Source organism: Balaenoptera acutorostrata, chromosome 3 (assembly GCF_949987535.1).
Source record: "Balaenoptera acutorostrata chromosome 3, mBalAcu1.1, whole genome shotgun sequence".
NCBI classification, from domain to species: domain Eukaryota; kingdom Metazoa; phylum Chordata; class Mammalia; order Artiodactyla; family Balaenopteridae; genus Balaenoptera; species Balaenoptera acutorostrata.
This window is the reverse complement of record NC_080066.1, coordinates 54,573,269-54,589,149: the sequence shown is the minus strand read 5'-3', so window position 1 is coordinate 54,589,149 and position 15,881 is coordinate 54,573,269. Positions and strand designations below refer to the sequence as shown.

The following is a 15,881-nucleotide window of genomic DNA, read 5'->3' as shown; positions in this document are numbered from 1 at the left end:
GAGAGGAGGGAGCAAGGATGCAGGGAGGGAAGAGAGAGCGAAGCACTGATTGACTAGAACCCCGTGTTTGGATGCGATTGCTCCTTTCAGAGCACCCACGTAAATGATTACGGTGACTGCAAGGAGCAGGGAGTCTACATCAAGGGGAAAGCATAACTACGATGGCACAGTCTTCAATCAATGTTAGCCTGTATTGTAAGAACTAGCTTCAAATCAAAAAGAACTTTTTAAAAAAAAGTTGGAAATGCCATAGTTCTCTCAGTGAAAACAGTAGTTTAAATATTTAAAAATTAGTCTTAATGTCTTTTTTACAATGCTAGCACATCTGGGACAATCAATGCCATAAGCAAACATGGTGAGGATTTGAATATGAATTACTACTCTGATCATTGCAATTACTTGTCAGGTTTGCAGTGATGTAAGGTAATGCTTTTGAAGTGTGCAAAAAGTTCCTTTCATCAAAGGTTTGCATGATTATCTGTTTGTCAATGTCATTTTCAATAGACTATCTCAACTCCAGTCTTAGTGGCTCTGTAGCTTATTTTAAAATGAGCATGGGTTCTTTATGGAAACTTGTGATTGAAAAATATTTACTGCTTAGAATTTCCCTAATATAAAAGTCTGAAGAAATGGGTTTCCCTTAGTTTTTCTGAGTTCAGATCGAAAGACAAATAAAACCAAAGATCAGATACTATATTTTTCAATGCATGGCCTTAAAAGGAAAATTTGAAATGAGGTTTAATTGACTCAATATACTAAGTTAAGCCTAATTTATTATACATTCTTCATGTTGCTACCACTGTCTCCCTAGCAGCCAACACTATTCCAGGCCAGTGACAGGTGCTCAGTGAATCTAAATTGATGGAGGGAATGAATACCAGAAAGTGGGTGGCCTGGATGTGATGAAACCTCTTTGGGTAGGGGCAGTTGTATCCCACCCAAAGAAAATATGTCTTTAAGAGTTTATAAAATAAAAATTTCAGGATTTTTACAAACCTATCCATATTCCACATAACAACATTGGGAACACAACCCACACATGGTGACAACTGGCTTGGCCTGAGTAGCAGGCTGACCCTTTAGGTCAGTGGTCTCCAACATTCTTGGCACCAGGGACCGGTTTCGTGGAAGACAATTTTTCCATGGACGCGGGGGGTGGGGCAGGGGGAGGTGGTTCAGGCTGTAATGCGAGCAATGGGAAGGGTGGTTCAGGCAGTAATGCCAGCACTGGTTCAGACCATAATGCAAGTGATAGGCAGCAGCAGCAGATGAAGCCTCGCTTGATAGCCCGCCGCCGCTCACCTCCTGCTGTGCGGCCCGGTACTGGTCCACAGCCCAGGGGTTGGGGACTCCTGCTTTAGGTAGAGTGGCCATATAATTTACTATTCAGAGGTGAGACTACTAGATGGTGGAGAGAGTACCTCAGTAAATCTTCTCCCTTCAAAAAGCAACAACAACTCTGGCAAGATTACCAAAAGCAACCATTTCAGAACTCTGGAAATTTAGATAAAGACACACAACAAATTAAAAGTGTTTACTGAAGAAAACTACTGAGCCTCAATTAGAAAAGTGGGGTCTATGACTCTTTAACTTAGGGATATTCCCATCTTCCTACCAGCTTCTTGGCATGGTCCCATAAAGACCAGCAGCTTTGTTGCCACAAAGTGGGCTAACTTGATTTGGAACTCCAGAAAAAGCCCTGTCCCCAAGGCTTTGCCACGTCGACCTGACTTGGAGCTCCAAGAAAAAGCTTTATTCCCAGGGCATTGTTGATAACAGAAGTCAGTAGCAGTCAGGGAAGGTAAATAGTATAGGTTCCTAGGGCTGTGATATAATCTGGGGCTAAAAAGCGTCCAGCCAAAAATTTTAAAAGATAATGTAGGGACTCACATGTCCACAGTGAACTATGAAAACCTCTGACATATTCCTAGATCTGGAAGGCTGTTTGCATGTTCAGGGCTGTGTGAACAGTCAAGAATGAGCACAGAGAGCTATGCTGATCCAGAAATGACACTTAGAAAGATGACTACAAATTAAACGAAATTAAAACAAACAGAGATTTCATACTCTAGGAAACACAAACACTGCAGAACTGGTCCAGGAAAGTCACTAAACAACAACAAAAAATCTAACCTCCAACAACAAAAAAAGTACAACAACAAACAGTAAGTAGGAAGGGAAGAATGACTGGATTTCAAAGTTACTGAACTATATGTCTAGTATGTCCAGTTTTCAACAAGTACTATGAGATATGCAAAGAAGCAGGGAAATATAGCCTATATACAGAAAACAAAACAATCCAAAGAAACTAACCCTGAGGATACTCAGATGTTCAACTTAGTAGGCAGACTTTAAATCAGCTTTTATAAATATCTTCAAAGAATTAAAGGACACCATGTTTAAAAAATTAAAGAAAAGTCGGACAACAATGTTTCACCAACTAGATAATAGCAATAAAGAGACAGAAATCACTTTTAAAAAGAACCAACTAAAAATTCTGTAGCTAAAAAGTACAGTAACTGAAATGAAATATTCAGAAGTCGGCCTCTATATTGGATTTGAGCAGGCAGAGGAAAGAACCAGCCACCTTGAATGTAAGTGAATAGATAGTATTCTGTCTGAGGAACAGAAGGAAAATACAGAGAATAAAATGAACAGAGCCTGAGACACCTGTGGAACACCATCAAATAGACCACATGTATGAAATTAGTCCTAGAAGGAGAGAGGAGAGATAAAGAAGAAAATTATTGAAGAAATAATGGTCAAAAGTTCTATATCAAGCAAAGTTATCCTTCAAAAAGGCAATTGAAATAAAGACATCTCTGGGTAAATAAAAATGGAGTAAACTAATCTATAACAGACCTACCCTACAAGAAATATCGAAAGAAGTATTTCAGCTTGAAAATAAATGATATTAGATGGTAACTTGAACCCATACAAAGAAAGAAAGAAAACCAGTAAAAGTAATTACATAGGTAAATATAATAGGAAATATAAATATAGTTTTTACTCTTTCTTCTGTTAACTGATTTTAAAAGGTAGTTATTGGAAATAATAATTATAAAACTGTATTGTTGGGCTTCCCTGGTGGCGCAGTGGTTGAGAATCTGCCTGCCAATGCAGGGGACACGGGTTCGAGCCCTGGTCTGGGAAGATCCCACATGCCACGGAGCGACTAAGCCCGTGAGCCACAATTGCTGAGCCTGCGCGTCTGGAGCCTGTGCTCCGCAACGGGAGAGGCCACGATAGTGAGAAGCCCGCGCACCGCGATGAAGAGTGGCCCCCACTTGCCACAACCAGAGAAAGCCCTCACACAGAAACGAAGACCCAACACAGCCATAAATAAATAAATAAATAAATTAATTAAAAAAAAAAAAAACTGTATTGTTGACTTTATTAGCAGTAATTTGTAGGATAATAATATCACAATGAGGGGATGACAGGGCCCTATATTGGAACAAAATTTCTGTATACTATTGAAACTAAATTAGTAATAATCTGAACTATATTGTTTTAAGGTAAGAACAATACTCCCCAGAGCAACCACTAGGAAAATAAGTAAAAGAAAAAAAAGAGTAAATAATCCATCAAAGGAATTAAAATGGTGCACTAGAAAATATCTAACACCAAAGAAGGCAGAAAAGGAGTAACACAGGAACAAAGAGGATACAAGAAAACAAAAAGCAAAACAGGAGGTGTAATTCAATCATATCAATAATTTTGTTAATTGTGTTAAAAAATGTATTTGGTATTCCAATCAAAAGGTAGAGATTATCAGACTAAATTTTAAAAAAAGATCCCACTATATGCTGTCAATAAGAGACAAATTTCAGATTCAAAGACACAAATAGGTTGAAAGTAAAAAGATGATAAAGACACACTGTGCATGCATACAGTAACCAAAAGACTGCTGGAAAGATTATACCATTATCAGAAAAATACCTTTAATATAAAAAGATTTCTAGAGACAAAAGGGACATTTTATAGCAATAAAACAGTCAATTCTTCAGGAATATATAACAATTCAAAGCAGATACACACCTAACAACAGAGTCCCAAAACATATGAAGCAAAAACTGACAGAACTGTAAGGAGAAATAGACATTTCAACAATAATAGTTGAAAACATCAATTCTCCACTCTCAATAATTGATAGGACAATTGGACAGAAAATCAGCAAGGAGCCAGAAGACAAGAACAGCACTATCAACCAACTCGACTTAGCTGACATTAATAGAACACTCTCTCAGCAATGGCAGAATATATACACCTTCTTTACAAGTGCACCTGTACTTTTCTCCAGGATAGAGCATTTTCTGTATCATAAAACAAGTCTAAATACACTAAAAGAGATTAAAATCATATAAAGTATGTTCTCAAAACATAATAGAATTAAATTAGGAATTTATTGTTTAAACCAGGACACTTCTAAGAGGACTCAAGACTGATAATTACACTAGGAAAACAGGCATAAATCAAAACTGACTGGAGCGAATTCAAGGCTTGTGTTCATTCTGCCTTTGGCTGGGAATCCACTATACAGTTCCCCATAGTTCCCGCTCCCTCTGCTTCAGTCATCTCCAGAGTGAAACCTAACTCATCCTGTGAACTTTGAGTCTGCAGCACCGTTTTTAGACCAGTTTAAACTGGGGCATTTCAGAAAACATGCACTTTACTTTCAAATGAGTTAATTTTAAATTCCACTATGCCCCATCCCTATTTTAAGCCATTTTAAAAACATAGATTACATCAGGACTTTTACATTTTTTAATTAAACCCACATGACAAAAGCTGGGCTATGGGAACTTTTTAAGAAGAGCTTGGCTTTACCTTTTTGTTGCATACAGCTACTGACCTTGTCTTGGCCTTGGGAATATTTGACATTTTAAAATGGTTAATTTCTAATCATAAGATCTTTCTGGAAGTTCCATGCTTTACTAGAAATGTATACCATGCCAAATCTCAAACATCCTAAAATCTTCACAAGGTAAATAAGACAGGGGAAAAGAAATTTCCACTTTTCTCACCTATTGTTTTTGCTTACAGGAGTGAGCCAATAGAGCGTGATTGTATGGAGGGGAGTTTCTTAGCAGAAGTATTCTAATTGGGATGAATTGGGAGATTGGGATTGACATATATACACTAATATGTATAAAATAGATAACTAATAAGAACATGCTCTATTAGAAAAAAATTAAAAGTTCAGAAATACATAAATAAAATTGCATGCTTTGAAAAAATGCAATGAAGGACCATAAAAAAAAAAAAGAAGTATTCTAACTGAAGTATCTGGGCATGACAGGGTCAAAGGCAATGTAAATGTAGTCATTCAAAACCACTCTTCTTCTGACTTCCTGAGCATTGTCTGTGAGAGAAAGTAGTTTGAATATTTTTGTGACCCTTTTAACTTGCTACTGAAACTAACAGTATACCTCTGTACCTCCAAATGTTTAATAGTTAATGATTTTATATTCTTCAGCAGTAAAGCAGAGAAGCAAACCAGTAGGAGATATAGACATAGATCTGTAAATATATAGATATATGTGATAGACATACATATGTATTGCTCATACACTATGCGAGCTGGCCAGGCAAGTTCAAAGTCTACAGTGCAGGCCATTAGGAAGGGACCATCGGGAGCAGTCTGGAACTCCAGGGACACAGGCCAAAGATGTTTGCCCACAGGTGGGAATCTTTTCTCTTTCTCCATATGTCTCTCTGTCTCTCTCCAGAAAGTCTCAAGCCAGTTTTTAAGGCTTTACATCTGATTAGGTCAGGCCCACTGAGGAAAATGTCCTAAACTTAAAGTCAACTGATTAGGATTCTAATTACATCTACAAATTCCTTCACAACAGCACCTAGATTTATATTTGATTGAATAATTGGGGACAGTAGCCCAACCAAGTTGACAAATCAAAATGCCACCACAGTCTTCCCCTTGTCAACTTGGCACCCATACACATCTCTTAAATCATATTTAATCTCCAAATAAAGACAGTAACAAAGTTATATTTCTGCTTAAAATGATACAACTAACCTAACTACAACCCAAAACATGCTAACCCTTTCCCCAGAAGAGAACACAAAGTCTTTTGGTGCTGTACACTCATCTTTTGATATCTTATAACTTAAATAATGAGATATAAAATAACTGTTATTAACATCCTTTATATTAGATAAGGGGATAATAGAGGGAAGAAAACAACAATATTTGTATACATACAAAAACATATTCACACCAAAATAAAGAAGAAATATTCGTAACTGTTAGACTCCTCTTTTTTGAAACTGGCCCTATGGTTATAGCTGTTATTTACAAATACTTCCTTCCACTAATTGTTTCATATTCACTTTACCCTCACCAAGCATTTCAATTGGTCATGGTGTTTTGCCTGATAGGCTGACCCAGATTCATTCCTGGTGGGTTTCTGCTGAACTGTGTTGTTGAAGTTTTCCATTGGCTTTAATCACAGGACATGAAAATACTAAAAGATTCCTTAAGAGATCTCCTGTATTTTAGGCATACTTTTCCTAATGTCTCTTGTGGAGCAGCAGTCCAATTTCCCCATGGTCATTAGGGTTAATCACCCAGCCAGCACAGTCAGTCTCTTTCCTGGCTTGTTGATTCAGAGGCCTGAGTCTCAAATGGCTGGTTGCCAGTCTTATCTCTGTTTTCAATGGAATCCTTGTCATGTCCCCAGGTAGAAGCATTCCTCCCTTTGGAACTGAGACCTCTAGACCAGCAGAGTCTAAGGTCAAGGAGAATTAGGAACCAAAATCTTTCTAGGTATTGTTGATGCCAAAATCTTGGCTCTCTGTGCACTAATGCTGAATAGAAATACGGAGACAGAGTTTTGGAGGAAAAAGAAAAAGAGTAGCTTTATTCTTTGCCAGGCAAAGAGGGAACACAGCCAGCTAGCACCTCAAGAACTGTACCCCCCTTCCCTGGGGAATTAGGAGAAGACTTATAGGTGGGGCTCGCAGTCTGGGGTAGGTGATAAGGATCAAACAGCCCAGATGTCTTCACAGGGGAATTCTACTAAACTTTTGGAGACCTTAGAATCCCAGTTTAAGTAAATTGTTTCAAAATATAGAAAATGAAGAAAAACTTCCAAGTTTATTTTCAACTGTGTAAGAACTGTTCAATATGAGGAAACTCAATAATATAATTCAGTTATTAATCACCTATGGGGAAAATCATTTGAGTAACTCCATTGTTGCTGCAAATATGATAAATTTCAATACCCATTTCTGATTTGTTTGAAAAAAACTTCAAAATAATTATTTATGGGTATCTCCTTTCTCCTCCTTCTGTTTATCTGTCTCTCTCTCATTAAGAGACCCTAGAGAACTTTCTACTGTAATTTGGAATAAGAAATTTCCTCCACTACTTCCTCTATTCTTTTATTAATTAATTAATTAATTAATCTTTGGCTGCATTGGGTCTTTGTTGCTGTGCACGAGCTTTCCCTAGATGCAGCGAGCGGGGGCTACTCTTCGTTGGGGTGTGGAGGCCTCTCATTGTGGTGGCTTCTCTTGTTGCGGAGCACGGGCTGTAGGGCGCACGGGCTTCAGTACTTGTGGCACGCAGGCTCAGTAGCTGTGGTGCATGGGCTTAGTTGCTCTGCGGCATGTGGGATCTTCCCGGACCAGGGCTCGAACCCATGTCCCCTGCGTTGGCAGGTGGATTCTTAACCACTGCACCACCAGGGAAGCCCTCCTCTATTCTTTATCATCGTACTTAAAGTATTAGCTACTGGAATTAGACAAAGGAGGCATACTGGAGGCATAAAACTGGAGGACATTAAAATAAATCTACCTCTATTTGTAGATAATGTGATAATAAAACTGGAAAACACTGGAGAATCAATGATCAATTAACTCAAACATCAAGGGAATTCAGAAAGCAAGCAGGATATAAAAATAATATAAAAATAACAGAAACGTTTATATGCATGAATAATAACCAATTAGAGGACACTGTGGAAGAGAAAACACCATTTACCATAGAAATAAAAAGATAAAATTCTTACAAATAAACTTAACAAGAAATATGAAAACCTTATACGAAGTACTCATGAACAAATAGAAAAAATATTTCTTGTTATTGTAAAGGACAACTGAACATCATAAAGATGTCGATTCTCCTTAAGTTAATTTATCCATGTAATAGAACTCCAATAAAACATGAAAAAAGTTTTTTTTTTCTGAGGCTATACAAGCTGAGAATAATGTTAATCTGGAAAAATTAATATGTGAGAATACTTGAAAATACTGACCAAGAAAACTAAGAGCTAACACTGGTCCAAACAGATATTAACACATAGTACAAAGTGTTTATAATTAAAATGGTGATACATATTAGTAGTAAAGCAGCCACTGGAATTAAATGAAAATTCAAAACCAGATCTAGGTACATACAGAAATTTAGTATATGATAAAGTATTTAAATCAGTACGGCAAAGTTGAACTTTTGAATAAGTAGTGTGGGTAGATCTGGATAACCATCTGGAAAATGTCAAAATAGCATCATGCGTCACGTAACACACAAGAATGTACTCCAAATGGATTAGAGATATAAATGTAAAAAATGATCAGAATTAATCATGAGTGAATTCTTTTATAACTTGAGTGTAGGGGGAAGGTTTCCAACAATGTATTTAAATTGAGATGCAATTAAATACTGATAAATTTTACTACAGAAAAAAATTTTTAAATTTGCATGATGCAAAAAATACAAGCAAATCAAATGAAAAATGACAAGTGGGAAGAAACTATTTGCAACATATACCATGGGAAAATATAAATTCTCAAAATTTGAGGACAAGATATGAAGAAATCTTATAGAAAAATGTACAAAGGGCATGAAAAGATAACTTGCTAAAATTTAAAATGGCCATAAACATTTTAAAATGTTCAATACTACTCATAACAGGAAAAATGCAAATTAGAACTATGTTGAGATACCATTTCTCACCTCAGTTCAAAGCAATGATATTTTAATAACAGTTAGATCATGTTTTTTAAATATTATTTTTAATTAAAAGAACCAGGGAGAAAGTATGGATTCAAGGGCTGAGAAAAGGAAATTATGAGTGAGCCTGGAAAATCTTGTACAAGAAAGTAAGGACATGCTCAACAATACATTGGAGATATGCTAAAAGGAGTCAGGTGTCAGCTTGAAGAGGCCCCTACTGTCTAAATCTTGGATAACTTGAGAATAACAGTAAATAAGAACAGTAATGGACTAAAATGTATTAAGTAAGACAAGAAGTCATGAGTCCATACTAAAAATAGTAAGAGAGGAGGAGGGAAAGCGCTTCCTCACAATATAATACCAACTCATAAATGCAGAAGAAACAATCAAGTTAGCAAATCTCCTTTTTACAACCAGCAGGCAAGAATCACCAATGAAAGCTAAAATTAAAATGTTTAAATATTCTTAAAGAGTTCCCTCCAAAGAATACTTAACAATATAAAACGAAAAAAAGCAACTTCACAGGGGAGAAGGTTGGCAGATACCAACTTAACCAAGGGATCAACATGACCCATAGTAGGACAAACCAGCATTATGTGCCCCCGATGTGATGTTCTGAGAAAAGCAACACTACTTACATTGTATCTCTGCCAAAAATACATAACCTGAATCTGATCAGGAAGAAACAGCAGATAGACTCAAACTGAGCTGCATTCTACAAAATCACTTGCCGCTACGGAAATTGTCATGATGTTATGAAAGATCATGAAAGGCCAAGGAACTGCTCTAGATTAAAGTCACACTAAAAGGGCACAATAACTGACAATAATTGTGTCATCTGAATAGAATCTTGGACTATGTGGGGGAAATATTAAAGATGTAATTGGAGCAATTAACAAAATTAGACTCTGGACTGTAGATTATACTATATGGAAATGTTTGTATTATTCTTATACATTTCTTTTTAAACTTGTGAATATTTCATATTAAATAGTTTTCGAAGATTGGGGAAACTTTACAAGCTGACATATGGAACTGCAAAGAGCCTAGAACAGCCAAAAGAATAAATTCAGAGTACTAAGAAATAGATATTAAGAACAATTTTAAAGCTATAGAAATAAAAAAACATGGTAATGATGCAAGTTTAGACAAATAGATCAAGAGAACAGAGCTCAGAAAAAAATGCATTCATATATGGTCACCTGATTTATACCAGTTGAGTGGTAAAAGATGGTGTTTTAAATAAATCATGCTAGAGAAATTGGTTATATCAGTATGGAAGTAAATAAACATTGACTCATAAATAAAATCAGACACTAAAATTAATTAGAAATGAAACCTAGACCTAAAAGGAGCTTTCTTATTAAAGCTTTTAGAAGAAAACATAGTAGACTATTTTTATAACCTCTGGGTAGGCAATGATTTGTTAAATAGGATGCAAAGCAATAATGTTAATAAAAGACTATTTGCAGAAAGTAAAGGCAAACCATCAACTGAGAGAAGCTATTCATCACACACATTAAAGGACTCATATCAAGAATACAAGAAGCTTCTATAAACGAAAAGAAGACAAACAGCTTAGTTTAAAAATGGGGAAGAGACTTGAATGATACTTCGTAAAAGAAGATATTTTAATGGCGGGCAAGACTTTAAAAGGAGCTCAATGAAATTAAAACCAGAATGAAATATCAGAATGGCTATAATCAAGAAGAATGACAAGGCCACATTTCACGGCTATGTATGGAGCTCATACAGAGCCAATAGGTGGTAATGGACAGCTACTTTGGAAATCTCTTTAGTAATGTTTATGATCACTAAACATACACCTTCCCTGTGATCTAAAAAAATTTTTTAGTCAGATAACCAAGAGAAATCAGCACATATGCCCTCCAAAAGACATGTACGAATATGTTCATGTCAGCTAAATATTGTGTGCTATACTGAATACCACAGTGAAATACCATGGCAGAATAAGAAGTAATGGATGCCTGCTACCTGAGGCAACATGGATGCATCCGGAACACATTACGTAGGATGAGAGCCATAGGTTACATAGAACACACTACACGAGTCTATGTGAGATTCAAGAGCAGGCAAAACCAGTCTGTTGTGATGGAACATGGAATAGTGGTTACCAGGGTCGGTGGTGGCAGTGAAGCTAGCTCAGCGCCCGGGAGGGGGCACCGGAAAAATGTTCTGTATCTTAATCTGGACAATAGACACATGTTATTCTTATACATGTGGTATATACGTACGTAAAAATTCACTGAGCCATACTTTTCAGACGAGTGCATTTTGTTGTATGTGTATTACCCCTTGATAATAAAATTATTTAAAAGTTGAGAAGAGAAAGTTTTTTTTTTTTTTTAACCACGAAACATCACTATACAATTCAGAAGTAAAGTTTTGAGAGTGGAAGAGATTTTATTCAAACAGAAAACCCAGAAGCAATAAAGAATAAGATCAACTGATGCAGCAGTTCAGTTTTATTCAGCACCACAGCTCGCTAGTTCCTTCGCGCCTGTAGGAGGTGAAGTGAGGCCAGGCAAGGAATTCTGAGAGGTATTTCTTGAAGAAGCCGCCAAGAGGATCCCTAGTCCAGACAGTCAGTCTCGCCGCCCTCTCGGGCTCCCTCCTCCTGCCAGACGCAGCAGCCAGCCCAGGTCTTCCCGGGAAACCTTGAGTCTGAATCAGATGCCAGCACTCTAAACAAACAGCAAGCATGGCTAGAGGATGTTCGATATTCACAGAAGTGCATGTGCTCCAACCCTTACCTCTTTCTTAGGTTACTCTTTATTTACCCTGTCCTGAGAACTTGGGGAATGGAATGCAAATGCCGGGCGCCAAGTGGAACCGAACTGTCAGCTTCTCTACTGCTGAAGATGGAGAGGACAGAGGCAAAAAAAAAAAAAAGGAGAGTGAGCACTGCGCATGCTCCGTAAAGCATTTCTTTCCCCCCTCCTCCTTCCCTCCCTCCCTCTCTATTTGCTCCCCGCACCCTCCCTCGGTCAAGCTGGGCCAGGCAGGAAAATAAGCCAGAAAGCTTTTCTTTTGAAGATTCTAGATTCTTGACCTTGAATTTTGCTTTCACACTTTTGCCCAGAAAGCTTGCTTTGAATTTGCCTTTCCTCAACTCATTTAGCTTTAAAAAAAAAAAAAAAAAAAAAAAATCTTGTTCCAGGTAGCACCATGGGAAGGGGGGCTTTCTATGGTAAAATGTTCAACTCTATCAGGTTGACCCACTAAGTCTAATAAATGGGGCCAAGTGCCAGAAGAGATCATGCTACACTCATTCATGGTAACAACAGATTGAAAATATGCAAGAAAGGAAAAGACTAAACAACAAAGGGATGTAAAAAGAGCATCACATTTTCTTTCCCACTGTTTGTGTTGTAAAAACTTCATTGGACACTTCTCATTATATGGATAATTTGCAAAAACATTCAAGTATCAGTCTGTTCTATTACAAACAACTTGTAAGCATTTGTACTCATGCTCAAATAATAAAGAATACAGCAAGGAATCTGAAACTTTGCTTGAAGAACCAAACAACAAATGTTTACTGAGCTCCTATTCATCTGAGAAGTAGTATGGCATAGTGATTAAGAGATGTTGGAGCCTGCTACCTGGGTGTTAACTCCCAGTCCTCAACCTCCTAGCTGTGTGATCTTAGGGAAATGACTTAAATTCTCTGTGTGTTTTCTCCATCTTTGAAATGGGAATAGTATTGTGGGAGTTAAAATTAGTTCATTTATATAAAACTTTCACATTAGCCCTGGGCCCCTATTATGTTATCAATGTCTGTTATTTTACCCAAGTTCCTATTACTGTGTTTAAAATTGAGGCATAGATGAATTGTTTCTTTTTACATGCAGTTTTCTTGCAGCGAACGTAAGAAGTATGTGGAGACTTGACATATTTCCATAAGCAATTAACGAATGATGTCATCATCTAACTGATTTTTTTAAAAATAAATTTATTTATTTATTTTTGGCTGCATTGGGTCTTCATTGCTGCGCATGGGCTTTCTCTAGTTGCAGTGAGTGGGGGCCACTCTTTGTTGCAGTGTGCGGGCTTCTCATTGTGGTGGCGTTTCTTGTTGCAGAGCATGGGCTCTAGGTGTGCGGGCTTCAGTAGTTGTGGCATGTGGGCTCAGTAGTTGTGGCATGCGGGCTCAGTAGTTGTGGCACACAGGCTTAGTTGCTCCGCAGCATGTGGGATCTTCCCCAACCAGGGCTCGGAACCAGTGTCCCCTGCATTGGAAGGCGGATTCTTAACCACTGCACCACCAGGGAAGCCTCCATCTAACTGATTTTTAAAGTGCTCAATTGCAGTGTGTGATAGAGAAAATGAAAGATTAGGACAGAGTATGATAAAGGCTTATACTCCCCTGAAGCTGGGAGAAGTGTTAAAGGTGTTGAAAGTGGCAGAATGTAGGAATGTTGGAAGGCTTCTTAGTGTCAGGACCTGAGTGAGAGAGATGTGGAAGGCAGGGGAGGATGTCAGAAGGAGTCCTGGGAAGGAATGAGCTGGAGCAAGCTCAAGGTGACACAGAGACAGATAGAGACAGGAAGATGGCAATGCAAAGAAGGCCACAGCTCCACTGTTAATGTGTGTGTGTGTGTATATATATATACATATATATATATGTATATATATCCTCATCACTAACAACTTCAGTCTACTTCATGACCACCTTCATGTTGGTGAACCCAGAAATAAGAGGGAAACACCAGGCAATTTTCAACTTACCCTTGCATATATCCTGTGAACAAAGCTGTTTGACAATATATTAAAGAAACATCACACCTTTATAATTCTATGAATAGTAGTTCAAAATAAAAAAATACTTTCTAAGAACTATCTTTTTTTCTCCAACATAAAAGCCAACTTCTTAGTGGATGTATTCTAAGGTACTCTGACACTGTAATTCTTATATGGTGAAAGACTAACATTCTTAATGATTATTACTAATGAAAAAATAAATGCAATTTTCAGTCTGTGAGTCTTTGAAAAGCTATTGAATGAAGTGCGCTTCATAGTTCAACCACATGGAACGTCTTTTGCTCTTTTATCTAGGTAGGGATCTTTGTCTCCTACCTTCAACACCCTTTTCCACCACTGCTGTTTATTGGTATGTATTAGGCTCTCTGTGTGCGAAAGGTACACATCGGGGGTGCTTTTTTCCAAATACTCCCCAGCAAGCCACTTTTCCTCGCAGAATCTCAGCAGTGTGCAGAAGAGGTTCAGTCGATTTAGCACGACGTGTGCGAAGGAAGGGCTTCTCAGCAGACCGTCTCGCTCCTTCGCCAGGGCGCCTAGGTAGGGACGCTCTGGGAGGTCAGGGAGCGCGGAGAACCGCTATCTAGTGTTGAATTGCGGGGAGGAGGGCATCCCGTCGGGCTCGAGGGCTCTTTTCGGACTACCGAGTGCCTATCCCGGGGCCCTCCCTCAGGATCCCAGCCGGATCCCTGAGCCTCCCCGCCCCCGCCCCCGCCGGGCCCCGCCCCCTTCCTGGCTCAAACTACGGGTCCTTTCAACCTAGCTTTCTTCGCCTCGCGCATTGTCAAACGTGTAATTGGGGGAACTCCACCCAGCCGGGGCCTCCTCGGAGTCGCTGCCAGAGTAGCGGCCGCCTCTCCGCCCCCACGCCGGAGCACACGGCGGCCGCACAGCGCGCGCATAGCCCACCGCCCTGGCAGCGGCGCGCGGCGCGGCTCGCGGCTCAGGGCAGGGTGGGCTGCTGCGGGGCCGCAGGTCTTCTGGGCCAGGGACCGCCCGCGCCCACCTGCTCCAGCCTGCTGGCTGCGCGGACCCGGCCCTGCTGCGCGGGCGGGGTGGTGCGCCGCTGGGGCCGGGTGTCCCGCGTGAACCAGGCGGAGCCGCGAGCAGACCCGCCGGCCGTCGGGGGCGCTGCCGGCCGCCAGAGCTCGCACCTGTCCCGCCGCGGCGGCCCGGCGCCCGAGTCGCGCCACGGTCGGCGACATCGGAGGCAGCGAGGGCGCGGAGAACCGGCAGAGGCGAGGCCCGCGCCCCGGAGGAAGCCGCGCGCGGCCCGAGGCCTCGGACCCTGCGCCCCACGTTCCGCGACACCATGGCCACGAAGCTGCTGTTGCTCCTCTGCCTGTTTTCGGGCTTGCACGCACGGTAAGTGGCGCCCGGGCTCCGCATCTCCGGAGGCTCCGAGACTGGAGGGAGGGCGGCGGGGGGCGCTGTCCCCCGGCCCCGAGTCGCCGGCGCGCCCCGCCGTCCTTCGTCTGGGCTGCGGCATATCCTGCCAGGGCCGCGGGGAGGAGACGGGAAGTCGGCCGGCATCCTACCTGTCCCATCTACCCCGGACATGGCCATCTGCCTCTCAGGGCTGGGCGACTGCAGCCTTCTCTGCAGCCTGAAACATGGGGCTCTGAGATTAATGGGCTCTTCTCCTGAAGCTTTTAGGATCTGGTGGTTTTAAGAGGTTTTGAAAACCAACATCATAGGGGAAAGCCTGTGTCTACCTCCTTATCTACCTCCTACCCCTCCCCCAAGTGTTTCAGCGCTGTGCGCGCGCGCGCGCGCACGCACACACACACACACACACACAGCAACATTCTGTATCATTTCCATCACTGAAATTTCCCAGGACCCAGGAGTTACGGTTTCCTACCTGCCCAGTTCAAACCGGTCTTTGTGAGGAGCAGCCGGACTGGAGGCAGGAGGAGGAGGACTGGGGCAAGGTGGACAGCTGAGAGCCCTGCTTCTCAGAAAGGATTTCCTTCCCAGGTCCTGCGAGCACACGCACAGTACACATATGCACCCCTTCTACATGAGCCACTTTCACACACGGGAGCATGCACAAACCTACCCCTATAAAGCAAGCATGTTGAAATTGATAATGTTTTCTACCTAGTAACTGTAAGAAATT

General features: G+C 40.4%; 1 protein-coding gene across 1 annotated transcript in view; it reads left to right on the top strand.

Moving 5' to 3' along the window:
• Window positions 1–15,071: 15,071 nt before the first annotated feature.
• The window catches only part of GABRG3 (gamma-aminobutyric acid type A receptor subunit gamma3), a 592,092-nt gene continuing 591,282 nt past the window's right edge, over window positions 15,072–15,881 (top strand). The window contains exon 1 of the mRNA XM_057543487.1: window positions 15,072–15,124. Coding sequence (XP_057399470.1) covers window positions 15,072–15,124 — 53 coding nt within the window. The remainder of the gene's footprint in view (window positions 15,125–15,881) is intronic.